The following is a 26936-nucleotide window of genomic DNA, read 5'->3' as shown; positions in this document are numbered from 1 at the left end:
CTATAAGCAACTCTATGAACAGCGATAATATTATTTAGATCCAAAAGGGATCCAATCAAGCGTCCACCCATAGTCCCTATAACAGCAAAGAAATTGAAGCCAGATAACAAGATTTTTGAAACCAAACCAATATTAAGTCTTTTTCTCTTATTAATAAATATGCAAATGTTCTGAGATCCGTAAACCTCATTTCATTAATTACTCTTTTCGTTTAACTTTCCACATTTTTCCCATGATTTTGGGTTTGGGAGAATGTCATTTAACTTGCACTTAAGTTTGTTTAAAAACAATTAAATCGGTGGTAGTTCGACTATATCTTTTACATAATTGTCATTAATCTTTATAAGTACCGGTTCGTCGCACGAATTTGGAGCGTGGAGAGCTCAATTAATTACACAACTCAACACCATTCGTCTGCTCCGAACCAAACCAAATTTTTGACAAGCTTGGGGCTCTAAAAATGATGATGAGCATTAAAAATAATGTGAATTCTTAATGGTTTCTAAGCATTTTAAACCTTTTTACATAACTGGGTAATTGCCCCTCTGAAAAGCGGTTTGATACGGTTTTTTTTTATCGCTAAAACGCCACATTGCAGCACATGCAAATATAAACATAAATTAGCGAGGAATTCCTATCTTTGTTTATTTTCATTCGGTTTTTCATTAGGAATAAAGTCAGCTTTGTGAAGTTTTTACACCTCCGCTTCTTATGTTGTAACAAGAAAGTTTGTTTTCATATTTGTCAGTGCTGTTTCCGAACTTAAATTTTGTGCATGTGAGATCTTTGGTATCTCCGGACTTGCATGCCGCAAAAAGTACATTGTCAAAAAATTACGAAATTCAAGTTGTGGATTCGTACTTAATTTTTTGGAGTACTCCGGTTCTTTTGCGCCATCATTTATCTTTTAATTGGGTAGTGCTTGTAGGATTGGCCAGAACACAGTAGAGCTTCCATGAGTTAACTAAAGCGGCTTCCATCTCTCTTGTAAACAACAACACACTCTGATACGATATTTAATGTGGCATTATCCAATATATTGATGCCGTCCATTCTCCCACTACACTACCTGACACCATTTTTTCGTTTCGAACCAAATCAACTTTTTTGTGGCAATATTTGGGATTTAAACATGCTGTATGATCATTTTTGTTTGCTCTGGCAGAGCTTACGAATCTTCAATTTGGATGTAAGGAACTTTGCCATACTAAAAAGATGATGAATAAAGTATTCAAAAGCTCTTTAAAGTTTCGAACAAAATAGTCGATTAGTCGAATAAATGACATGTTGTGTCCTTACATTTTTTGTGTATACATATGTATGTGCATTAATTAGGCGTCTTTTCAAGTATTGTTTACTAAATTCTATGGAGAAAAGGCTGAGCTAGAAAAATAAATACCGTTTGGAGGGTAGCTGCCCAAATTGGACCATAAAATGGACCCAAGAACTAGGTGCATCAATTAGCTTTTCAGAATGGCAAAGTTAATTTATATGAAATTAAGAACTGCTTCCTCTGAAAAAAAGGTTTCGAGAACCACGAGCTTATAAATATTCTAAAAAAAATATTTTGTTCGAAAAAAAAATATCATGAGACAAAAAGTTGGTTTGGATCCTTGAGAATAAATCATGTCGGGTTATGTTAGGAAAAATATGTACATGTACATAAATAGAATGCAAATGCAAAATTAGTTACATCGGATTTTTACAATAAAAATACAAATTAAATTTATATAATTGTTTTCTACACTTTAATATCTCTTAAATTTCGTTACGAAGCCAAGAACTACCGCCAATAAGCACGGGCTGTTTGGTCCGACTACAATTGAACTGAGCCTCAAATCACATTCATTGCATCGGTCTTGCTCCCCAATACTGTCGCAATCACTCTTAACTTATCGTCATACCCAAACCAATATATTTCGCTCACAAATTAAAAAACTGTACAAACATACATATTTTATATCGAACCCGCTCGAACTTTTATTTTATTTCCACTAATTCAACAGACCCTTAAACATCAATTATAATGTAATGGTCAAATTCTAATATTTAGTTAGTTTAAGGAACATTAAGTTTTAGATCGATTTTGACGATAAATTGCACCGTAATTCCGATATCAACAATTTGTTTTTTTTCACAGAGGCTTGTGTATGCAGGCACGCAATGAATAATTGTTTCCAGTTGATAAGGGCGTATTGTTTCCAATATTTCATAGTTTGAACTCCCGTTTGCTACCCACTGCATTCAATTTGTTTTAAAGAATTTTTTTACCTTCCGATTTACGATGCTCACCGATTCACTGCATCTAACTGACTTAGACCAAAGTCGGGCTAGCAATATATATATATATATACCTTTTAAGGACAAATTGATGTGCATTATTACAAAACTTCTCCGATAAGTATTGTCAAAAGTGGGATCTAGATAGCTTGAGCTTGAATTAAACCTTAGAATCGCATAGAATAAAAGCTGCATTGTAGGCTGAAGTCATTATTGTCTAAAAATTGCAATTAAATAAACATTTCCAAGGTCCTTGCCATGAGTACTCCTAGGGAAAGCCTACTGTGAAATGTTGGAACTTCAACTCAGTTGAAATTTGGTTGGTTTGGCAATCTGTATCATCCCGATAGTGTCGGATTACTCGACTAGCAATACGTATATGTGTATACTGCATTCAAAAGTTAAATGGATATCAAAACATTTCGAATCCTATTTTATGGGCAATCTAATTCTTAATTGGGACTCACAAAATGTCTGCATATTAACAAATTTAATTTCATTTGCAAATAAAACGCAACCCCATTTGCAGGCACCTCAGACCAAAATAGGATCAGCACATTAACCATGGTCATCATTTTAACAGTTATCGTCAAATGTGTCTTCATTAGTTTTGCAACACTGGCCGTTTGCTACAGGTAGAGTACCAGAAAGTCAAACACACACACAAATTTGTCCCACTATACACAAAGGAAAATGCATATGAACCAAACAAAAACAAAGTAAAACCATGGTTAAGGCAAGAGCTTGCCACATATGTACATTAGAACAAATTCAGTGCTTAAGTTATTTATTAAATACTTTATTTGAACCGTGTACGTCTACCAAAAGGTTACTCTGGTTTCTTTCTCTTTCATTGTCCCCTTTGCCTTTATCGCTGTGTAAAATATTTGTTGTGCTTACATAATTACATTTAAAAACTACTTATGTGTATGTACATGCCCTAAATCATTATATTATAAAAGTATTTATGTGTATTTGTGTACATGCCTTGTATCATATTGTCGTAATCACACGCCTCTAAACTTGATGTGAGTTTTCTTTTTATTAGTTACGTTTTTTGTTTTGAATATTTTTATTTTGGATTTCATCATCGGGGAATACATGTGAATGTACAAATGCATGAAAATAAGCATATGCAGCAAAGAATCATGAACATGGCTGTATGGTATATCTAATTTAGACTGAAAAGAACGTACATATTCCGTAAGACTCTCAGCATTTTATGGGAATGGTTCCATTAGTGTATCTTCTAGCCTTTCTAGACACAAAACTAACTGGGTCCAGACTTATTTCTATAGTTGGCCTTTCGCCATAATAAGCCATGAATGAATGAATACTAACTTGGCTCATGTAAAGGGAAATTAGATCTCGCCTGTCGAGATACCCGGTCATTTTTAGCATATTTATCCGCAATTGTGATCCTTGAAATGATGTCACCCTGACTGTCATAGACTTACAAGAAGGCGGATTCTTTAATTCGCCCAGTTTTAGGTCAGATATCCTCGAAAACAAAGGAATTGAATAGCAAAAAGCTTTTAAAGCTGCCGTGGGTTTGCTAGTATGTATAATATACATTGTATAAACCCTTATGATTTTTTAGATTGAACATTTTATATTTTATCTACATCTGTCATCTACATCTACATCACTTCTCACACCAACACAACCTTTTGGATCACGTTTTAGATCGTGATAGATATTGACATTCTCTACGGAACTGTGTTTTTGGTTTTCACATTGTTGATTGTATTGATATCTGTGACATCTTCGTCTTTTGGTGGGGCGTAAGGCGTGGCACGTAGGGACTAGCTTTTTTCAGAGGTAGAGGCAGTGGCTGCATATAACTTGAGTATTTTCCAACTTTTTAAAAAACGATTCTGAAGAGCTAAAAGATGCAGCTATAAATGTAACCGAAGTTTTTAGTAGTTTTAGCCTAAAGTCTGGGAATTATTAAGTTTTTAATGCAAAAACTTACACAAAGTCGAAAAGTAAAATTGTCTGGCTTAAGTCTTCAAACTGTGTTGGTTTCAGAAGTGATGTAGACGTAGATGTAAAATGTAAAGGGTATAAAAGTTGTGGAGCGTTCGAACGCATCTCACAACGTTCCTTTTCTTTCGACTTTTACTGCAAAATATAAGAACCTCTGCTTAAGAAATTAGCTTTTGTTAGTTTAAGGTTTGTCTATAGCTAAGGTTTTAAGCAGGCCACGGCAGTCATTTTGTTGCAGGCCTACTCCAACTTTATTATGTAAATATAAGCTTTAATAATATATTGAATATGCTTCGTTATTTGCACTGTTCCCCATCTTTGAGAAAAATCAAAACGTTTTATTTTTATTTTAGAAGAGCTTTAAAGAAAGACACAGACCTAGCTCTCCCTCTCTCTGGTTCCTCTGCCACAATCTGAATTCCTCTCTGAGTAATAGAACGGCTGTCTGTCTGCTTTTGTTACCTGTATCCAGTATGCAGTATATCCTAACGTTTGTATTAAGAATTGTATGAAGTTAATGTGGGCATGCATAAAACAGCCAGTTTGATTTTTTCGACATTTGTTATCTGACGTTAATGGTCCAATTCCGGTTCCGGTTCCAGCAAAAGCAATTTATAATATTTTATGTGTATAAGTGATGGTTGCATTTTGGCTTAGGTGTTGTAAACAACATATTCTTCTATGGTCATATATATTTTTTATATTGTTACAATTCGTTAGCTGAACTTAAACAAATCTAACTTGCTTCTCGAGAAAATAATTCTGTCATCAGACAGTATTTGATTAATATGTTGATTAATATAACGAAACGTTTTTAGTATATTAGGCCCATTAGGGGGGCTGGAGGGGCTGATATGAGTTTTTATCTATTCTGTAATTAAAAATGCTTTTTTTTTTATTTTGTAAGGTTTATGTAATACAATTTCTATACCGTTCCAGAAAATTCCTGGGATAGAAATGCTTAAAGTCCAAATATTTAAGTCTTCCAATTTGTGTATTGAAATTTCTATCCGTAAGGTTTATATTAAAAGAAGAAAAAGATTACCATTGTCATAGAAAAGCAAACGAAACAAAAAAGCAGAATTCTAAAATCATAATAAACAAACAAAAGAGTTTTACTGCAGTGCAATTGTGAAAATAGTTCTGTTTTGGTTGCACTATATGCACTATACGTTAATTTTCAGGATAAACTTCTTGGCAAATCAAATGCGCTAGGGTGGAAGGATTCTACGAGTGCGTGCTTTGATTCTTAAATATTTATACATACATTTATACATTTATGTGTGCGCTCCCGTGCATACATATATGTATTTATTTATGTCAATTACCTTCTTTCTACATAAAGTTCTGCGTATAAATCAATTAAGATCAACATCATTTCTATGTATGTACATTATGCCCCACCTAGGTATGCTAGTCTAAATAGATTTTTAAATTCCTTTTCTCACAATGCGTACAAAATTTGTTTGTTTGCTTGTTTATTTTCGGCCGACCCACAACCACCCAACTGTAATAATAAAACCGACGAATTCTCTGCAACGGCAAATTAAAATAAATCATCTGGCGTGTCACAACGTAACTGAAACCTCAATAATAACTTGTATAATTTGTATGCCACATTATATATGAATATGAATGTGGGAAACTACGGCTGGTCGATTCAACGGAATCCGCAACTTTCGTCTGCTAATCCACAATCCAACTACACACACAAATTGTAAATCATATGCGCACATATCGAAACAAACGGCTAAATATGTCTCGTATAGAGAACTACCACGGCTCAAATACAGTGTTCCTAGTCGGTGTTCTAATGTCAGTTGTAGGGTTCGTTTTTATAACATTCACCTTAATGGCATTGTGCTACAGGTCAGTTGTAGTANAGTACATAGAAACTTCTCCCTGTGTCTGAGGTTAGTTGAAAAGAAGTAATGAAAAAGCCAGCTCTAAATACAAATACAAATTACAACCAAAAAAAAAAAAAAAAAAAAAAAAAAAAAAACCACAAAAATTAACGTGAAAACAATTTTTAAAAGTACAAAACAATACTTGCTAAAATATGGAAAGAAAAAAACAGTCAATTTATTTAATTTATCTCGCATTTTGATATATTCTGTCTGTGTCGTTCCTTTAAATACATGGGCGTCATTGTCATTTATTATTTACCTTAAGCTTCATTTTAGCACTTCTAACACAATTACCACATCGGTGCACAGCGTACATACATTTTGTATGTGGGTGTATGCTTGTAAATACAATACATAAATTATTTAATGAACATCTTTATGTGCAACTCTAATTATTCTTTTATTCTGTATGTTTATTTATCAACATCACTATGTACACACCATCTAGATAAAACTTTCCCAAACAGCCACACCCCACAAAATAAAATATATAGAACTTACATGGAAAATATCACAAATATAGGACAGAAAATATTTAGAAGGCATTTGCAAGGCTCCGATCTAGTAGATCTAGATCTAGATCAACTAAAGTTTAAGGCTGAAAGCTGAACTAAAAAGCTATCAATATTGTATCTGATATTTTATAGCAAGTATTTTCGTTATCCACTCAGCAGGGTAGGATGATAGATATATGTACATATATACATACACATGTCAAGTTTTCTTGACAAACCATTCTCTGTGATTGAATACTACCTCAAGAAAAGGGTGGGTTGTATTCCACTCAATTCGCCATTCCTTTTTCTGTCTCAAAAATGTTAGCTTCATTTATTGAAAGTTAACTCAGTATTTGAACAGCCAATATCAGAAATTTGTGACAATGTATTGCTAATCCAGAGTACGATAAAATGAAAAAATAATGAATATCTGTCGACTGTTCCACTTTGGAGAAATGGCCACATGTGACTTTCATACATCTATAAAAATCTGTAATACTGATAAAGGAAAGGGCCTGGATTGTAGGTGTGCAGGTATAGGTATAGTTTTATGAAGATAAATATGTAACATCCAGAAGGAAGCGCTCCCGCCTTCCGATCGCAAGTGTGTCTAGTGTCGAGCCCTGCTTTGGAGCAACCAAACTTTGTGAACAAACATACAAACATGATTTCTGTTTGTATATAAACGTAAATGCCGGAACTGGTATCGGCGGCAGATGACTACTGCATTCTCTCTGTATCTTTTGGTATCACTGTTCGTTGAATGTCCGAATCGATTTCTATCTATCTGATTCGACTATGGATGCTGCTTCTGCGTGATCCAACATTAGTCTTAGACTGGCAAGTTACAAAAATGCTTTGGAGTTAGGCACCAGTTTTACTTGTGGGACTTGTCATATGCATCCACACTCCACCATCCCCAGCAGTTAAACATTATGCACATATTGTAGATACATATATAAATACATACATACATACATATCTTCATACATGTATTCAATTGTAATCGGTTCTCGTTCTTCGTTACCAGTCACTTATTTGTAGCTGAATGAAATTACTTTTTTATTTCAGTTTCTCCTAGATAGTGATCCCAGTTAAGTAAGGTTTATTTTTCTTATTCATTAGTACGAGTAGTTCAAGAAATCGGAGAATGGGAAAACACAAATTGTAGATATTGTTTTTTGTTTTTTCTATACGTACTGCTGACTTGAGGCCTTTGGTATCCTCTGAACTGTAATACTTCAAAATTCTATTCAGTCTTTCCATTGTATCTATAAAAACATATTCAAAACTTAAATACAACGAAAAAAAAAACAGTATTTACAGGAAAATTATGATTCTCAACTACGTTGAGTCAGTACACAACAATTTGCTTTTCTTTTGGTTCTAGCTGGGACACTAATTGAGAGGTGCTACCTTATACCAGTTAGATGCTTGTGTAGATATTTTTTTGTAATTTTTACTTTTGATCTGGAGTGGAGTTAATTAAGCAGTGCCTGTACAGTCAATTCTCTTAGCTTAAAAATGTTCTTACGTGTTCATGCATGAACTCCTTTTTAGTCTTTTTAAGGACTACTTATAACACAGTTACACAAAACAAAATTGCAGTTCTGATCTGATCTGGGGGGGCTGACTAAACGAGTATTTAGGCATCTTATGTTTTTGGTGTTGCTGATCCCGAGTCCGTACATTTTTCACTGTTTTACTTTACATCGATGTATACACATTTTTATATTCCTTAGTTAGTCACCAATAATAAATGCAAATGAATAAGTTTTTTTTTCAAAATTTAAAAAAGGCTTCGCAAAGGATTGCCATTTGTGTATGTTATCGTTGTCGTCAACGCGGCGCGGCGGTGATCTTGTTGACATTTTTCATTACTACTTTTTTTCAGTTTAGTCTGATGCTTACCAACACTACAATCCAGCAACAACATAGAAATCAAGCCCTAACAGCAGAATAAGACCAGTTCGTGTAAAATACATTCAATTCGTCCCGTCATATCCCGTCATTGCTTGAATATTTCTAATCAATGATTTTATGAGCTTTGCTTTTAAAATCTATCATCTAAAATAATCTAACTAGAAACATATTTCAAATAAACGTTTGGTGTTGGCTATCTCTCTGGTTTCCACTGATGTTAAGGCTTGATAATATGTATACATACATATGTACATATATTTACGTATATTTATGAAATACATAAATATTTATATGATCTGTGTCATAGCCTTTAATGTACAATGCTAAAATATCTATAATAACGACCTCCCCTATAACGTGACGCTCACGGCAAAAGTTAGGAATAAACATTCACACATACCATCCATAGTTAGGGTCAAACGAGTTCAGTGGCTCACATCATGGGATATGCAGTGCATTTATTTCCTTAGGGCTTTGCAACAACGAAATGAAAAACAATACAATTTGATTGAATATTGTAGATATCCAAATGCATATCGAATATAGAATATTTCGGTCCAACTTGCTTACAGCTTTACAATATATACATGTTTATGTACAAAAACTGAATTCAGGAACAATTGTATCAGTGTATGCCATTGTTGCAGTTATCCTAATTGTCGATAAAACAAAGTCAGAGTTGAATTTATGTACTTTCTAACCCATAACTCAGATTAGCTAAATTGTTTTTCCACCGATGGAAACGAAAAGAAATCATTGCTTTCTTTTTTCGACATAATCTTAGCAGATTGCAGATTTAATTGATTTAATAAGAAAACCAAAAAGCTGGCAATAAGAAATCAGAAACTGTGCTAATAGTCATCCAATTATTTCTCAACAAATTAATTTTTTTTGCAATTAATTTTTCACTTTGCGAGTCACTTTGTACTTTACACGAGACAAAAATTAGGTTGTTGTCCTAGAGGAGTATATCCCTAAAACATACTTTGAAGTGCCAAACTTGTATTTATATCTTAATAGACCGTATTGCCATTAGTTCCCAACAAATTAAGATAGTTTTTATTAAACTGGTTGAAAAAAATGCATACCCTTCAAAAGGTACCACTTGTTAAGGGTAAATGAACCCCATTTCACATTGCACTGAGAAACTCACCAGATGGAATATTAATATTCAATTTTAGAACACATGTTGTGGGTTAATTGTAAGTTCTAGGTATAAGGAAGACAAATCACAACTTAATTTTTGTCTCTTGCAAAGTAGATGCAAATCTGAATCTAGACATTGAAAAAATGTAAAACTGTACCATATGTAGATTTGTAGTTGTATAGCCTTAAATAAGAATGAATGCTCTGGGTGCTGTAAGATGTGAGATTATGTACATGCATATATGTATATGCATGTACATATGTAAATATATAGGTATTAGTAGATACTCTTTATAGCGTGCAAGTCGGACCAACACCGATTCCATTTTGCGCTTAGGGACCAACATAGACGAAACTGACTTTGAGCAATGGTGGTGCTTTCTGCTGAGCGAGCCTGATGTGTTCCGACAAGCTGATAAGCTGGTTTGCTCATAAGCCATCAGTGCAATCATTACATACAATGTACAATACAATACAACACATAAAGCATTTATTTATTTTCAATACGGTATGAACACAAATCGAAGACTACTACAAAATACAACAAACACTACTCACACCACACGACACAAGGAAACAACTACGTGTCCATTGCAAATCATATACATACATACATAAATAAATATCATACATACATATTTGTTCAACAGTGCATATCTGAAACAATGCGCTCTCATCATTAAAATACATTTTCTCCACTTCCTTTCCCTTGCTTCATTGCTGTCTGCACATTTGTGTTGAGTCTATTTCATACAGTGTCCGACAGCATGCACCATACACACAGAGCATACTGTCACCTACCATAAGCTTTCATAAAAACTATTAAGATAAGTTTCCTGCCCGATGTCCATTGCCATCTACATATCTCACCCCGTTTGTATGTACATAATATGTCTTTCATCTCATACATAAGTTCCTTCTTTCCTTTTCTGAATTTTGGTCGTCCATTTTGATGTTGTCTCATTAATGTCTGTACAAAAGATTGCTTAGAACGTCTAAATTAAAATCATTTGTGTCATTTTGTTATGCATTTGCGTGTCTTTAAAATACAAATTTTCGATTGATTCAAACAAAAATTAAGAAAATATTGTTCTATATCCGTACTGGTAATTTTTGGCCTTTTGTTTCCATTTTCGAATATTTTTTCTTCTTACATTTATACAGAATTTATTGTTTTACGACCCATTACGTCTATTACATTAAATGTACATATATATGTATGTATGTACCTTAATGCTTATGTACATGCTTATACACCTACATACTTAGTTCATTTAACTATGTAGGATTAGGCATTTTGATGTATTTATTTACATATGTACATATGCATATGTACAATAGTACATTTGTGGTCACATATGTACATACATACATACATACATATGTATGTATACTTAATAACAAAATTTTAATATTCGATATAATGTATTTTCACTACCTAAAAACATATTATTAATCAAGAATCTCATTATACCATTTCGTTTCCTAACAAAAATCGACAACAAAATCAAAATAACGATCCAACAAAACCAATATCAACAACAACAACAAAATTAAAAACAATTCAAATCGATATCGATCAAATCCAAATTGAATTTCATGATATAAATCAATCAACGCCAACGCTCCCTTATAAATACACACCCACACACGCAACAACACACACAATTGAATCGCGTGAATGTGTGTGTTATGGGGGCACGTTTATGCCTCATATGCATCGTTTGTACCGTTTATCAACCGTTCTACCAAACCAAACCAAACCAAACCAAACCAAACCGAATCGAAACCGAATCCAAACTGAATCGAACTGTCCCAACATGACTAAACATTGACATTCAATGATATTCTATAATGAAATAAAATATTTCCCATCAATTATAACACATATACATAAAACATGGAAACTATACAAATTAAATATATACCCACTATATGACCTGTAACAATAAATATAAATCAAATAAACAACTACCACATCGATATTGACGCCGATGTCGATATAGACGCAAGACTACTACAATGAAGTACGATCCGCCCTACTCGAAGAAACCGATTGCCAAGAGCTATGGCGGTGCGGCCACAGCACCAAACCATCATTCCGTTGAGGAGGTTTCCTTGGACGGTTCCAGCAAATTGGTGTATGCCAATCAGACAGGCTTCAGGTGAGTATTCGCAGTCAATTGAATGCAGCTTTTAGCGGCTTTTAGCAGCTTCCCCAGCAGTTATGATAATTTGTTTTGATTTTCGTCATTCGTCTTCCTCAGGGACAAAGTCGTGCATGGACGTCGCTATACAGCTGGTGGCGAGGACGATCAGTCACATGCAGGTTAATAAATCCTTCTACCTATGATTATCGTTTGCTAATACCTGTGTACATACTTATAAACATAGCTGTGTGACCGATTCTGTTTTAATACATGAACAATTTTTTATTTTTTAAGCTTTTCCAATATGTGACAAGGAACTATTTTTGCGCATTTTTCTGGCCAACCTTGTATAAGTTTTTATGTGCATATACATTGCGGCCATTACAAAAACACACAAAGTTTTACATTTTTGTATAGCTGTTAAAGCTGTTAGTTGTTAAAGCTGATCAATTTATACATGAATATATGTATGTACATACATCCATGCATATATACATATATTTTAAATGTTAAAAGTGTGGAATTTTTGTTTGTTCTTTAGAAGTTGTTCTTGCTTTTACAAATAATTGAAGTTACCTGTAACATGTAAAGAGCTTTAAAATTCTTAAAAGGTAATGACTGCTGCTATTTAATGGTCCTGAATTGTACCCTTTGAGGGTTTAAATCGTGTTCTCCGTCTGGGGTTGGTGCGTTGAGTAGAAGTGCTGGATCATTCGTAGCACATGGCGTATACGAGCAAAACAAATTAAAGCCTGAATCCTAATACAATACCTTATAAACTTTGCTTTGTTTAACATATTCATATTTCTGTTGTGGGAGTTGTTACCATTTTTAGGCTAAGTTCTTGATTCCTCTCACATAGAATCTCTGTTCCTTGCAGCGTATTAAGAGAATTTCGCAGCTCTACGTTAAGTTTTGGTTTTGGTTTTCATGCAAATTGAGAACAAAATGTGGTTCGCCTTTGAGGTCTAATAAAGTGCAAAAACTATGCGAATCGGAGCGGATCACTCAGAGGCGAATTAGTTTTTTGTATAGCTTTCCATCGACTACCTACACAAAAAACTATCTCGGATCGCAAACCTTCGATTTTTCCATATGTGTTTTCTACTCATAAATAAATTAATTCATATTTCTTAAAAAAAAAACAACTTAATATTTAAATTTAAACATTTTATTGAACGGGAAACAATAATTACATTTCTTTTTAAATTTTGTTTTCGCTGGAAAAATCGTTACTTCTGACCGTTTGCAACTTTCAAACTCTACAGAAAAAATCGTTTATTAGTTGTCAAACCTACTTAAAGCCCGCATTTAACGCGAATAAATTACAATAACGATCATGCGATTCGAACATAGATAAGAAATCAAATTACAATTTAAATAGATTCAAATTAGGAGATTCTATTATCTTTTTACCACAAGCTAAAGCATACCACAGAAAATATTTATGTAGATTTCTGTTTTTGTTTGGTTTTCGGCACAAAAGTGTTTAGGAATACAGCTTAGAATACTTATAAAAAAAAAACAAATGATATCTATGCGCTCTCATGTATGACCTGTTTATGCACTGCGCAGTCTCGTGTTTGTCTGTACAAAATTTATATATTCTTTTACATGTACATTGGATCTTAACCAACGCTACGAACACAATCGATTGATATTGGGCGCCACAGAGAAGGGTATTTTAAAGAAACATGGCTATGGGCTTGTGCACGGAGAGCAGCTTAAAGACAAATGGGGAGACGATAACCAGTCGGACAATCTTGAGCTGATTACTCAGGACGGGACGCTGGCCTCAACGAGCGGTGGAGTGGCTGCCTCTGAAGTCGAACGAACGCTCAAGTCCCTCAACGGATACCACGAGGACATTTTGGAAGCTCTCCGGAATGCGGCCACACACCGTGGCACAGGAACTGGCAACACACCGGTTGGCAGTGGCAGCCTAAGCGAAGAAATGTTGCGTAAAACGTTACAAGATTGTAGCAGCGCCCAGTTGGGATACTCCGCTGAGCCATACAAGCGCACTAGTGGATCCAAGTCCAGTTCAAGGGAAAATGTTTGTGACAATAACGCTTTGCACGCCATTTTACTTGACGGCAGCGGATCTGGCCTTGGTGGCCTGGGTCTGGGATCGAGCTTAGGTGCTGGGGGTGGATCATCTGTTATTGCTGGGGGTATGGGGCATGGCAATGCGATGCTGCATCACCATCGCTCGCAGCACCAATTGCATCAGCCGCCGCCTCTATCATTGCAACAACAGCAGCCTGACGAGGAGGACGCTCCCTCAACAGGACCCTTGCGTATACGTAATTTGGAGGATCTTATACGGCAGCTTGAGCACCACTCGTCGCGGCACATGAGTCCCAGCGGCTCCGAGGATATCCGCATGTCGGAAACAGACGCCGATCGCCACTATAGATTAGATAGTTCCGCTGCTTGTAGTGAGTCCTCACAAGGGTTAGTGCCAATTATGATTATGATTAACCTTCATTAGTTTTTTCTAACACCACCCGAGTCTGACACCCGATTAACGCCTTAACTGCAACATATTGCATACATATTTCATCAATGTTTTAACTGAAAGTAAAATCATTCCTAGATGTTTCTACATCTATCAGAACTGCTACTACTTATATGTGTTTGCTATAGAAATAGCCAAAGAACAAAACTAACAAAAAAACATCATGCTTAATCACAATCATTGATTCAATACGATTCTGTTTGCCTAAATTCATACTATGATATTTGCTACTGTAGCCCAGGAGCTTGATTACCTAATCGATGTAACTTAAGGCTTTAGAACTGTCGTCCTACATAGACAACAAAGACCGTAATCGTAATATGTTCGTTCGCCCATACACACTCGCATTTTAAACACACTCGCATATACAAATGCACGATGTATGTGTAAACAATAACCCACTATGTACCTGACCCTATACCGTCAACAGCTGCTGCTATAAGCTGCTGCCGGTTGGGTTGCCAGTTCAGTATCAAAAATGCAACTCAAGCCAACGCAAATTTTTATTTGCATCTCTTGCAGGCTTCAGACTGGAATACCTTGTGTGATAAAGGTTCGTTGCCCATGCGTAGCACGTCTACTCCAAATCTGACTCCAAATCTCATCTTGTAGGCTGACTAAGCCATCGTTTAATTATTTACATAATCATGTGCACTTTTTACATAAGCAAAATCAATGTGGTGTCGATATTTGAGGGCTGTTAGCTGTTAAAACTGCAAAAACACACAACTCTCTCAGTTCTTGATCGATATTGGCATCGGCATCGACATCGGCATCGGCATCGGCTCACTTTCAGTTTCTTCCTTAACACCTTCCTCTTTCTCTTCCATTGCAATGATCTTGTTTGACACTCACTAACGCATTTGATTATTTGCTTGCCTCTATTTTATCCGTATCGCTGCAGCTCCAATCAGCAACTAGCACAAACTCAGAAAACCGCTACAATTCATTCGTCGTACAGCAGTCGCTGTCGTCCCCGTTCCGATGAGGAGTCGCGGTTTGCTTACGGCAGCCGCTACCGACAGCCGACGCCAGCAGGCCGACATGCACAACATCAGTCACACTCACCACATCAATTCGGACACCACTCGCATCATTCTCATGCTCACGGACATGCCACGCATGGTCCCCACTCCTCGCATCACTCATCGCACACTCATTTACACCAGGAAGATGATGGTCTATATGAGACCGCCGACCAACGTAATGTTTCTGATGCTCGTCTTGATTCACAGGAGACACCAGATAGCGAAAGGTGAGTCAATGTCTCTGTATTCCTTCCTCAGACCGTTCTTGTCTTTTCTTTTCATTTCCTATGAATGTACTTCCCCATTTGCCAATATCAAATCTAAATTCTGCCCTCATTCGTTCAACTTTTGGTTAATAATTTCATTGTTTCTTTGTTATTTCCAATCTCACTACTCGACAAAATTACAATTTCTATTTACGCTTCGAACCAAACTCAGGAAAAGTGGAAGTACCATAAGTTGGTATGGTTTGGTGTCGGGTAGTGTGTTGTTTAAAATCCGTAGACTTAATTCAAATTGTTTTACCCATCTACCTCACGGTGCGATCTATGAAAACTTTGAAACTTTAATTAGCCATTGTAGAAGAAAATTTGCTGTGTGGTTCTTGATGATTTGATCAAACTTAATACAATAGAAAGACATGGCTGACCTTTTATTTTCTTCCAAAACATCAAACATCATTACGTATCTTTGCACCCACGAATCTTATAAAAAAGGTGGACTTTTTCGCCTATTGAATAGTATTATTATTAAAGCCAGTCTGGATAAAACAAGTTGACGCACACTCTGATATCCTGACTTGCCGGGAGACCGTAATGCTAGAGCCTAAACGATTTACTGATTTAGTACTTGTCCGATCACAATTGAACAATATGAATTTCGAAGAGACCCAACTTTCAAAGTGTAAGCCGGATTTTTTGTTGCAACAAGTGTTACCCTCATCCTGAACCAATCCTTGTCCCTTTTCCCGTTAGCGCCTCCTGCGTTCTTACCATGTACCGTTGTTCCTGTTACGATTATTATTTTCTAGTGATGACTTTATTCAAGCTCAACAACAGTTAGCCCGGTGGGCGAGTGAAGATGTGGTATCCGTCGTGGTATTGGACCAGCCGCAGTCCGCAACAATTTCGGATTCCCAACCATACAACGGCGTAGGACCTATGTCAGGGGCTACAACGAGCAACGTTATCCACCTTCAGCATCCACATCAGCACCACGGCGATCCTCAATCCTCCTCAGCGGCAACGGCGGCGGCAGCCAGCAACAACTGTATAATGGGTTTGCCAGTCGTCCAAAATGGTACAAGTGTAAGTCAGAGGGACTTCTATCCCTCACCACCCTCAACGGAGACGGAAAGCAGTGGAAGTGCTATCCAGCTTCGTACTCGACGCATATTACAGTCGGCAGATACGGTGGCAGCAAGTCAACAGCAGCATCAGCTGCATCAGCTACCCTTATATCAGCAGCACCATCATCAGCAGCAACAGCAGCTTCAGCATCAATCAGGCGATACCAGCAGCAGCAACAACAGTCAATCAGGACAAGTCATCGAGAATGGCTGCTACCCGGAATATAAACATTGATAGTGGAAAATCATAGATATATTTTAAATTGTATTCGACTTGACATTGACACTCGCATTCGTACAGGTAGTACAGGTATCCGCAATCAGCTCACACAGGGCTCAGCCGCACAATTTTTGTTTTGTTTGTATTATGTGGAGAATAAGATCTTGACCCTTGACCGGCATTTCTAGTCGCATTAAATATGCTTCACTTAAAAGACACAAGGACAAAAGCGTATTCTTATGTGCATAAACATAAACCTAAATAATAACTTAAATGCTAATACAAAAGTTAACCTAAATGAGAGAAGCAGAGAAGCAGAAAAGCAGAAAAGCAGAAACAAGCAGTAATGGTCAAAGTCAAATGAATAAAGAATATTGCAATTTATGAGTGAAAACTTGCTTCACAAAAGGATTACACACAAGCATACATACATACATACATACATACCATTGAATACTTACATACATAACTAAACATACATAAATACGTTCATTTGAACGCCTAGCCTAACCTTATTCACCATCGCAAAAAAGAAAAGAAAAACCGGATTTTGTATACATACCTCAGGCCCAAATAATGCCAGCGTCTGAGTAGGTAAAATTAATGAACAGGCTGCTGTATATATAAAACAAAAGTTTAAATGTGCTAGATAGTTAATTTACGACTCGTTGTGAGACGTGTCAAGAACTTGAAAATTCGTCTTAGCGAAAAATAAAGATAATGATGATGATAAGAAAAGAAAAGAAAAAAACTGCACTTGTGCACCCAGCCCAACATGCGCTTGATGGTGCCTCCCTTTTAGGGCCCTCTTACACCGACTGATAGAAACATTTTGGGCAAATACTGTCAGTTCTCGTTAAAGCATCTAAAAGAAACCCATAGAATAAAGAAAAACAAACACAAAAATAAAGATCTCTAACTAGAAATTTTAATTACTTTTATATGGTAAGCATCTTAGATTTGTAGGTGTAATAATTATTCGAAATTACCATGACCGTTAAATGTTAATTCTAGGGATACGGAACATTAGTATTATATTGTATAATAACTCATTTATAAAAATAAACCTAATAAAACCTAAATAAATAAGTGCTTTGTAAATCGTATATGTATGTAATCATGTATAAATGGTGTCATGTGAGGATATGGACAAATATATCCAATCAAATATTTTTTTATCACAACTATTCGTATATGCATATGTACATATGTATTTACATACATACATATGTATGGTTGAGTCCTCCAATTCTCAAGCAACTGGGCATAAACAATTGTCAAATCCGGATCGTATTCTTATATCCTAACCAGGCAAACAATTTTACTTATTGCACCCTTGTCCTTGTTCTTGTCTATGGTATTCCCAGAATTGGCAATGAATTATTTACATATATATGTAAATACATATGTACATATATGCTTACATACATATGTATGTGTGTATCTTCATCGACAAATTCATGTTGCCGAATTAAATTCAAAGTGATAGCGTGACTGGTCATTTGTTAATAACTTGAAGCACAATATGGATTTTCGGCGTCTAAGCAGTGCAATGTTCTTCATCGTGCAACATCGAATAGTTTTATAATTTCACATAAAGCCATCAGTATTTAATTCGTTATCATCTATAAATAAAATGAATGAGTAATAATCCAGCCGATTGATAACAGGGTTCCAACAGGGCACGTTCGAGAATTAAGTAAACTAATTTGATTTGCTGTGAATGGTCCGCTAAAGGAATGACAGGTATATTTCATCTAGCCATCTAGGAAATATCCATTACTTTAAAGGCGAAAGAGTACAGAAAAGCAATAGCGACTTCACACAAATTGGACGACTATCTACACTACACTGTCTGCCAATATTGTTTAGTTATCGAATTACGTTCTTTTCAATTTTGTTTTGCTCAAAATATGAACATACATATTTAAGAAATAATATAAAATGAAAACTTATAAATAATATTGAACCATGTGAGGATCAAAACTTGCGACAATTGCATTTATTTTGGGATTGGCTGATGCACGAAATAGGCACCATTACTGGAAAGAATGAGCGGAAACGGAAGAGTAAGTGGAGTGACGAATATACAACCATGGATCGCTGATGAGTTGTTAAATTAAAACAGTTCCAGGTCTGGTCAACTGTAAAACTCTACTTTATTTAAAATAAAACTGTTTCATTTTTTTCTGCTATTCTTTTTACCTTGGTGATAAAATACAATTCCTTATGTATGCTCCTCGGTACGTTGGTTGATTCTATCTCAATATTAGATGGTAAAGACTATCCCTTTTCTCATATTTCACGTAAGTACATATTTTTATTGTGTGCATGGGAGGAAAAGGCGCTGCTGCTGCGCTTTCGCTCACGTACACGTGTATTACAGTGTTTGGCTCCAAAACAACGTTCCCTTTGGCTGACGATGGTATAAAACAACAAAATACAATATTATATCCCGATTCCACAATGATTTGAGGTGCACAAAACATTAAAATACGATTTTTGACTGTTTAATATCTAAGCCAACAATAAAATTCTCATCCTCATTGTCAGCACAAAATACCAAGATAATATCTACAATTTCTCGTAATTATGTGCCAATGACTGACTTACCTTATAATTTAGGTAATAATATCGGGACGGAATGAAATGGAAATGTGATTTTATTGACATTTAATTGTTTGGTCTCGGTGGACCAGTTTCGGTCAGAAAATAGATATACAGACATACATGCATACATATCTTTGATGTACGCATTTTCCATTTTCACATTTTTCCAAAAGCCAAAAATATATACAGATGTGAACCGATTTATCTGAGCTAAGTCTTAAAATCTTTAGGTAAATTATATGTCATCGCTCGTTCTATTTTATAATGGCAGCTGCTTCGGAAGTGAGTATAAACCTAATTAAATTAATTAATGAAATAAATGAATTCCTTGTAAACCTCAAAAGATTTTGGCTATGCTCGGCGTTCGTCTGAATGGATTCCATAAGCTGGACGATACGCTGCCCACGAAACGTGACTTGGTCGATGTCTTCATGATAGGCTCGTGCTGTGCAGTGGTGTTTGTGGGACTAGATGAGCCCGATGAAAAACCCGATGAGCTAGCCGCTGACAGCGTTGATATAGAACCCTTTGACGACAAGGGCTGTGGGTGGGTAACCGAACAGGTAGCAGGTGTTATTATTACATCAGAATTAAAATATGTAGCGTCAATGAACGCACCTTTAAATAATTGCGATCCATTGGAGTTATGACTTTCAGTTCAAGGACGGAACCACATGATTGTATTAGATGTACAACCTGTTGATGCGAAAACCACTTGACATCCATGCCTTCGATTTCGACAATGAAATCTCCCTCCTTTATGCCGCCCAGCTGCGAATACAATTGTAATTCAATACTGGTATCCGCTCTCGCAAATTATAAAATACTTACATCAGCCAGCGAATTGATCTCGACATGAGCTATAATGACCGGCGCATCGCCGCGCACATGAAATCCAAAGTTTTCCATCTCTTCTTTATATTGGCAGCGATCCTTGTCATGAGCAGGAGTCGTGACAGTGTCACGGATGGCATGATGTATCGGGGATCCTTTTTGTAGACGAACACAGCGTGGCGCAGTCCAGTGACGCCGTGCAGAGAATATCGCAAGCGGTCCAAGGCGTTTAAAAGGATCTTCCACTTTGTACGACGTGAAATCGGGTCCCGTCAAGGTCAATGTAAACTTCGACGAGGCTTAAAAAGTAGATACAGATTTAATTGCAATAAACCGGCACTCTCTTATAGGAATTTTGAATCGACATTACCCTCCACAACGCGCTCTACAAGGTCGTAGCTGTCGTCAACCTTGTTGGCCGACGCTTGAGTTCTAAAGTTTTCATACTGCTCCAGGGCTCGATAATTTGCTTCCTTTATGACTTGCGTGAGTGATTTTTTATTCTATAACGAAACGAAATCGTATTTAATAAAAGAAATTCAACATTCGGGATAATTCAACAAACCTTCAGAAAGCGGCACATGCGCTGCAGACGCTGAACCTCTTCGTAACTAGCAAGAGCTTCTCTTAAGTGCGTATGCTTGATCGAAATGAGACTGGCACTCTCTTCCTCGGACTCAGCGCAGCTTTGCGTGACACGCAATGCCTCTCGAGGGTTTCCAACGAACGAATCCTTTGAAGATGCGACCGGGACCGGACCTTTCTTGATAGCCACCTTCACATCAATGCTAAGAGCCTCGTAATGGTGGGCCATCGCTAGACATAAAAGCTTAAAAGTGGATTTGATTTGATTATTTTGCTCAATTGCTCACCTCTGTAAAGCTCCGCCTTAAGCGGTACCAGCCCAGCCCAGCATTCTGGCAGGTAGGTATGCGTGTCATTCACTTGGATGTTCTTGTGCATCTCATTGTACTCGAGCGAGAGCTGTGCAGCTTCACCGGCCAAATCACGGAAAAGCTGAAGCAATTCATTGGATTGGGGCGCACCGCTGTCATTTACTCTGACATCACTGGAGACGGTCAGCCCCGACGACTCAGTCTGTAGTTTTAGCTTTTCAAATAGGCACTCTCGGGCCTGGGACAGCATTAGAGACACCAAAACATCTAGTACGTGAGGTTTTAGATCCATTGATGGGGCATTTGTAAACGTATCGTAGATATGACGAAATATGCCCGCTGCACGCAGGAAGCTGTCGACAGCGGAGTCCAAGCCCCGTTCCGTACTTCGATCGTGTCTAGCACCGATCTGTGTGTATATGGCGCCAAGGTTGAATAAAATGCACGCCTTCTCGAAGGATATGGTTCGCTGGCACGAGGGAACACCTGTTAACGAATCATACCACTCAAAGTAGACGCCCAGGTTACGGTCAGGCGGGAAAAAACGGCGTTCCAAATAATACAACAAGTTGTAGTATCGAAAAAGCAATGCAACGCCAAGAGAATCGCGTGATGGAGTCTTGGATGCCTGTAAAAAATATGACTATTACACTTAATTCAAAGAAAGTTCTAGTTCAAGTTGATTTGCCTGTCTGGTGTCTGTCATATCTGCAATTGCATCCATATAAATTGAGGATTCCTCGCTATAGTGCTCCAAAATGAAGTCCGAAAAAGGTTCCATGAAATTAATTTCTTTGGTTTCCTTAAGACCCAAGGGTATCATTGGAATCACGCCATCATGACTATAATTCAATAAAAATAATTTATCATAATCTATTCAAACCAATCAGCCAGCATTCATTTTTATAATGGGTACTCTGTTCAGCTAATAATTTTCTGGTGTAGAATCAGAACTCTAAAAGGCAAAAACTGGAACAACTTGTTCAGTGCTCAGGAATAGATCTCATTCATCGAGTAAGTATCTAGATGTGCCAGCTCATACAAGGAAACGCTCGTCGTAGATATTGCTGTTTGAGGTCCAAGTTCGCTGCCAGTACTCATATTCGTCCCATGACATCGAGGTCCCAGTTGGGACTGCCAACATGTTCAACTCATGTTCCAATCTGTGCAATTTGTGTAATTTTAATCATTGCAATTTTACCGGGCTATTGGCGAATTTAGGTTATAGCAAGGTGAATCTACGCGATTTTTGATTGCTCGTTCGTGTTTTACACGATTTCTCTTCTCATCGCCCATTAATAATATTTTGAAATAAGTATGTGCTACTTATAGCAGCTGATCTCTCTGAGATCAAGTCGCTCATCAAGACGGTCGAACAAACGGACGGACAGACAGACATAGCTCTATCGACTCGGCTATTAATGCTGAACAAGACTATATATAGATATGGAAATGGATACGGAAAAGTTTCCTTCTCCACTTCCAGCAAATGATTGTGCTTTGTACAAAGTAAGAGATATTTTGTAATATCAACGTTACCAGCCTAAAACTGATAACAGAACTCAAGAGATAACAATAATTCCGTTCTGCCGATGTATGCGTTCTTAAAATGACTTTTCTTTCGAGCCAATGCCGTCCTCTTTTCGTTCCTATGCGGGTAAAATTGATATCTAAATGTAACTCACTTCTCGTTCTGGTAAATTTCCACAGATGAATTTAACTCTGCTAATTGCTCCTTTAGAAGTTGCAAATTTGAATTGACGAAGCTCAGCTCCAAGGCTACTGTATCGCGTAGTTTGCGGTTGGTTGTCACCTTAACATAGGAACAATAGTAATTGGGAACGCCGTTAATATGGTATAATGTCACAGTACAGTTTTTTTAATATTGTACTTCTTACCTTGTATAAATTCTCCGCTCCAGCTCGCAAGCGAAGCTCCTTGTTAATCTCTTGGTTTAGTTTGCAGCGACGGCTCTGCAGCTTGCCTCGACACGTTGCAGCTCTCGGATCAGACCCCTGAAATAAATGAAATAATTGAAATTTAAAGCTTAAAACAAACTGCAAAGTGCAAAAAAACCATTGTGTGCAAAACAAAGTGCAAGAAAGTTTTCACACTGCATAGGCAATGTATGGGCAAATGCCTATAAGATGTCGTGCGACTGTTACATTAAAATAATAGTTCAAAATCCAATTCATTTAATTTGCGATCAATTGGATGGTTCTAAATTAGAGACAAACACGAAACGCTCACTAAATGGGGCTGGTAGGCTAACTATAAAAGCTGCGCCTCTTGCGACTACTAGTCGAATTTGAAACAATTCTTTATTTCAAATGTCGCACACCGGTATGTTTCGCACCGTTGTGGTGGTGACGCTAATGTTCGTTAGCTGCACCCAAATAAATGGACTTCCGCATCCACCGCAGACAACTTCAGCCCCACTGTTGGTAGATGGTGTCTACGACGAGAAGTTCGATAATGTAGATTTGGACGAGATACTAGCCCAAGAGCGATTACTGAACAACTACATAAAGTGCTTGGAGAGCACCGGCCCCTGTACACCCGACGCAAAAATGCTAAGGGGTAAGTTATTTATTTATTTACCAATCAATTCACCAAATGGTATTCCTTTTTACACAACTTTCTATCACACTTGAAGATATCTTACCCGATGCAATTTTAACTGACTGCACCAAATGTACGGAAAAACAAAAATTTGGTGCCGAGAAGGTGACCCGGCATCTGATTGATAACCGTCCTAACGACTGGGAGCGTCTTGAGAAAATCTACGATCCAGAGGGTACTTATCGTATTAAGTACCAAAATTCTAAGGGAATTGCTATGGAGCAGATTCAGAGTGATTCCTAAATCTTCAACGGAATTCTTTTTTTTTTCTTTCACATAATAAATAAATTAGCACAATGTATGTATTTATATAAATAATTTGAATTAAATGAACGTCTGATCAGCAAAATGCATGTTTTCTGTACATAAGTAGTTCAACCAAATATGAAATCTAGAGCGCGCCACTAAATAAGATTACTTCTATAAATGCAGATACACTTCCTACACACAATATACTTTGAATGTTCGGACAAGATTGGACCAGATAATACTAATTCAATCGCTTCTGCCAGATTCAGAGTTACATTTCCGTGTGCAGTCCACAACTCAGAGTCACCGTATATGGAAAACGTTATGAACTTTATGGTAGGGCATAGACAAGGAAAACCTTTCCCCCTTTGGAGCACAGGGATAATTCAAAGAGAGATTTATGCATTTCATTCCTTTATTTATATTTATAGTCCTGGCCCTTGCAGAGTTTCAAAAGTGTCATAATTTGCTATGACACTGGGCGTTGTGAAATGCATTCATATTTTTTACTTACGCGTACAAAGGAAAACGACAAGTTTCTCAGCTGCATATCCCCGCCATCCTCCTTGGGAGCTGCTACCGTTTCATTTTCATCAAAGGCTGTGTGGGGGTCCAGGTTAGTGGCATCCATTTTGAGAACTCCGAGATTGAGCGTTTCAAGAGCCAGGTTCCTTTATCCCGTTTTTGCGACGGTAACTATTACTTAGATGCTGTTGAAACATGAACACAACAAATAAATAAGCAATCAAGCCTATTAACATTTAAGCATTTGAAACCCAAATTCATACTCGATCAATGGAATAGGCTAATGGATTTTCGATTGAAAATTGCAGTTGTGTTTTGTATCGATTAATGGAATAGGCGCAAGGACTTCCAATTAAAATAAGAAAATCTTTCCAAAGCCTTTTTTTAAATATTAATTGTTTTATACCTCAGTGCATGAAGTGTTAAATCTTTAATTAGATGTATTAGTTATTTAGTTTTTATCAGAGAGAAAAGCAAAGCGCGATGAAATGTTGCTGTGTCTAACTAGTTCTATCTACCAAAAATCAAACGGAGATAGCTAAAAAAAACCCGTACTTTTCGGGTTGTAGAAGATTTTCTCTATGCTCATTTTTTTACTACTGTTTTGTTTCTGCCACATCTATCTCTCTCACTTCTTAGAGCCAAATCAGCCGTTATCTGGCTCTCCACTGCCGCATACGCAACGGGAAGAGTGTGTAAGAGGGAGAGAGAGAGAAAAAAATACCATCAATCTTGAAAATTTCTCAGTCAGTCCAGTGTCATCGAATCTTCGGACAGACGAACAGAAATTTACAGCCACTTACAGTTACACACATTTACACAAAACTAATACATATATTCCTAAACTCTTCGAGAGTTTGGTGTAACATGTTAGGATGAAATTTGTATTTCGGTCAGGTATAATAAAGGAGAAACCCGTTGCGACTGTGCAAGCTGTTAGTTTTATAGTCATAGTTATACAGCATAAGTAAAGACGAATGCACATTACTGCGAATGTGGTTAAATTCCGTGTTTACTTCTGCTTTGACTGGGACAAGCGTATGCAGCTAGCTGCACTTCATTTTTAATTGCTTGAAGTCGAAGCATGAATTTTCGAACTTTTTCGTATTTGACTTAATGCATTCCAGCAACACTAAAATACTTTTAAATATTTAACTTTGGTTTTTCTGTTATTTACTTTAAGATTTCACTTCGCGTTTTATATGCAACATTATTTACCCACAAGACAACAAGTGTTTATGTTATTAGTTTTCACTCATTTCATATGAACTACATACAAAACGAACATATATGTATACAAATGTATGTATGTATGTGGTATTTATCATTCCACACAGTTTAGTTGTCGATCGCAGCGTAGAAATCCACTTGTTGCCCTCTTCCTGTTCCACTTATGCTGCTGTATGTACATATGTTCACTCAATATTTGCGCATGTGTGTGTAAACGACTTTTGAAACATAAAAACAATAAGAATATCTAGCTATCTGATTAGCTTTTTTATCACTGCATTTATCTAATGGTGTTCAGAAACTTTCCAACAAAAAAAAAATTGAAAAAAAAATTCAACAGGTTTCTTTTACCTGACAGCGACCAAGCCCACGCGCGTACATACATACTTTTTGAACAAGTTTTTACATTGGTTGAAATTTGGAATTGACGTTAGGGCTGCTAAATATTTTTTGATATATCGATACATCGATATACCATTTCCACTAATAGCCTTTTTACAATGGGCGCGTCTGCAATCGATATCCGCATAGACGCAATTAGGCAAAAAATGCGTTCACATTGTCAGACGTGCGTCTTGAAAACAGCTGATGAAAGCAACAGAAACTTCAGTATACATCTATATTTACATTTGTGAAGATTTTGTGTCGGGAACGTTTTGGTCTTTTAACCGATAATACACCTATGAATTATATGAGTATAGCCACAAACCGGAGAGTATATATATGTGTCATACCCCGACCTTTCGCTCCAATAAGGATACAAAATCCGTTGCCTTTTTTCGTGAATCTGTGGCTCGGTGAAGATACGCTAAGAATTATCGTAGAGAATTATCCATCAGTCTGCAAAGTCTGGATCATATCGGATCATTATTGTAGCCAGTTAAACGTTTTCTCAGTTAGATGAGCTTCAAGATTGTGATCTTCTCAAGTGAGAATGTTTTATAGGTCTACAAATTAATCA

The 26936-nt window shown here is 36.7% G+C and overlaps 3 protein-coding genes and 1 long non-coding RNA gene across 14 annotated transcripts in view; 2 read left to right on the top strand and 2 right to left on the bottom strand.

Annotated features, from left to right (window-relative positions):
* LOC117588537 (zinc metalloproteinase-disintegrin-like batroxstatin-3) overlaps nucleotides 1-17902 on the top strand; it is a 29357-nt gene extending 11455 nt beyond the window's left edge. Inside the window, exons 19-27 of one of the 11 annotated variants that reach the window (XM_034279897.1) lie at nucleotides 2810-2915; nucleotides 6039-6182; nucleotides 11749-11907; nucleotides 12010-12071; nucleotides 13566-14349; nucleotides 15318-15668; nucleotides 16472-16853; nucleotides 16908-17707; nucleotides 17744-17902. In XM_034279897.1, coding sequence (XP_034135788.1) covers nucleotides 2810-2915; nucleotides 6039-6182; nucleotides 11749-11907; nucleotides 12010-12071; nucleotides 13566-14349; nucleotides 15318-15668; nucleotides 16472-16853; nucleotides 16908-17024 — 2105 coding nt within the window. In that variant the 3' untranslated portion in view covers nucleotides 17025-17707; nucleotides 17744-17902. Of the gene's footprint in view, nucleotides 1-2809; nucleotides 2916-6038; nucleotides 6183-11748; nucleotides 11908-12009; nucleotides 12072-13565; nucleotides 14350-14935; nucleotides 14967-15317; nucleotides 15669-16471; nucleotides 17708-17743 lie in introns of those variants that run through there. The other 10 variants (XM_034279896.1, XM_034279898.1, XM_034279899.1 and 7 more) reach the window with 10 other exon arrangements.
* Nucleotides 1326-26624, bottom strand: LOC117588545. Its single transcript, XR_004574147.1, has 3 exons — nucleotides 26460-26624; nucleotides 15702-15705; nucleotides 1326-1339 (listed from the first exon to the last, which is right to left on the bottom strand). It is a non-coding gene; the product is annotated as an uncharacterized LOC117588545 (long non-coding RNA).
* On the bottom strand, nucleotides 19804-26420 carry LOC117588539 (rhophilin-2). Its single transcript, XM_034279907.1, has 11 exons — nucleotides 26327-26420; nucleotides 24735-24930; nucleotides 23248-23364; nucleotides 23035-23162; nucleotides 22038-22191; nucleotides 21326-21977; nucleotides 21019-21269; nucleotides 20824-20956; nucleotides 20451-20752; nucleotides 20238-20390; nucleotides 19804-20160 (listed from the first exon to the last, which is right to left on the bottom strand). Exons 2-11 carry the CDS (start codon nucleotides 24849-24851, stop codon nucleotides 19957-19959), a joined length of 2211 nt encoding a protein of 736 aa, XP_034135798.1. The 5' UTR covers nucleotides 24852-24930; nucleotides 26327-26420; the 3' UTR covers nucleotides 19804-19956.
* Nucleotides 23674-24246, top strand: LOC117588544 (putative odorant-binding protein A10). Its single transcript, XM_034279924.1, has 2 exons — nucleotides 23674-23929; nucleotides 24006-24246. The coding sequence occupies exons 1-2, from the start codon at nucleotides 23680-23682 to the stop codon at nucleotides 24212-24214; spliced, it is 459 nt and encodes a 152-aa protein (XP_034135815.1). The 5' UTR covers nucleotides 23674-23679; the 3' UTR covers nucleotides 24215-24246.
* Nucleotides 26625-26936: the final 312 nt, after the last annotated feature.

This window comes from Drosophila guanche, unplaced genomic scaffold, assembly GCF_900245975.1.
Source record: "Drosophila guanche unplaced genomic scaffold, DGUA_6, whole genome shotgun sequence".
In the NCBI taxonomy this organism is placed as follows: Eukaryota; Metazoa; Arthropoda; class Insecta; order Diptera; family Drosophilidae; genus Drosophila; species Drosophila guanche.
The sequence above is the reverse complement of the archived record's forward strand: the minus strand, read 5'-3'. Positions and strand labels throughout refer to the sequence as shown.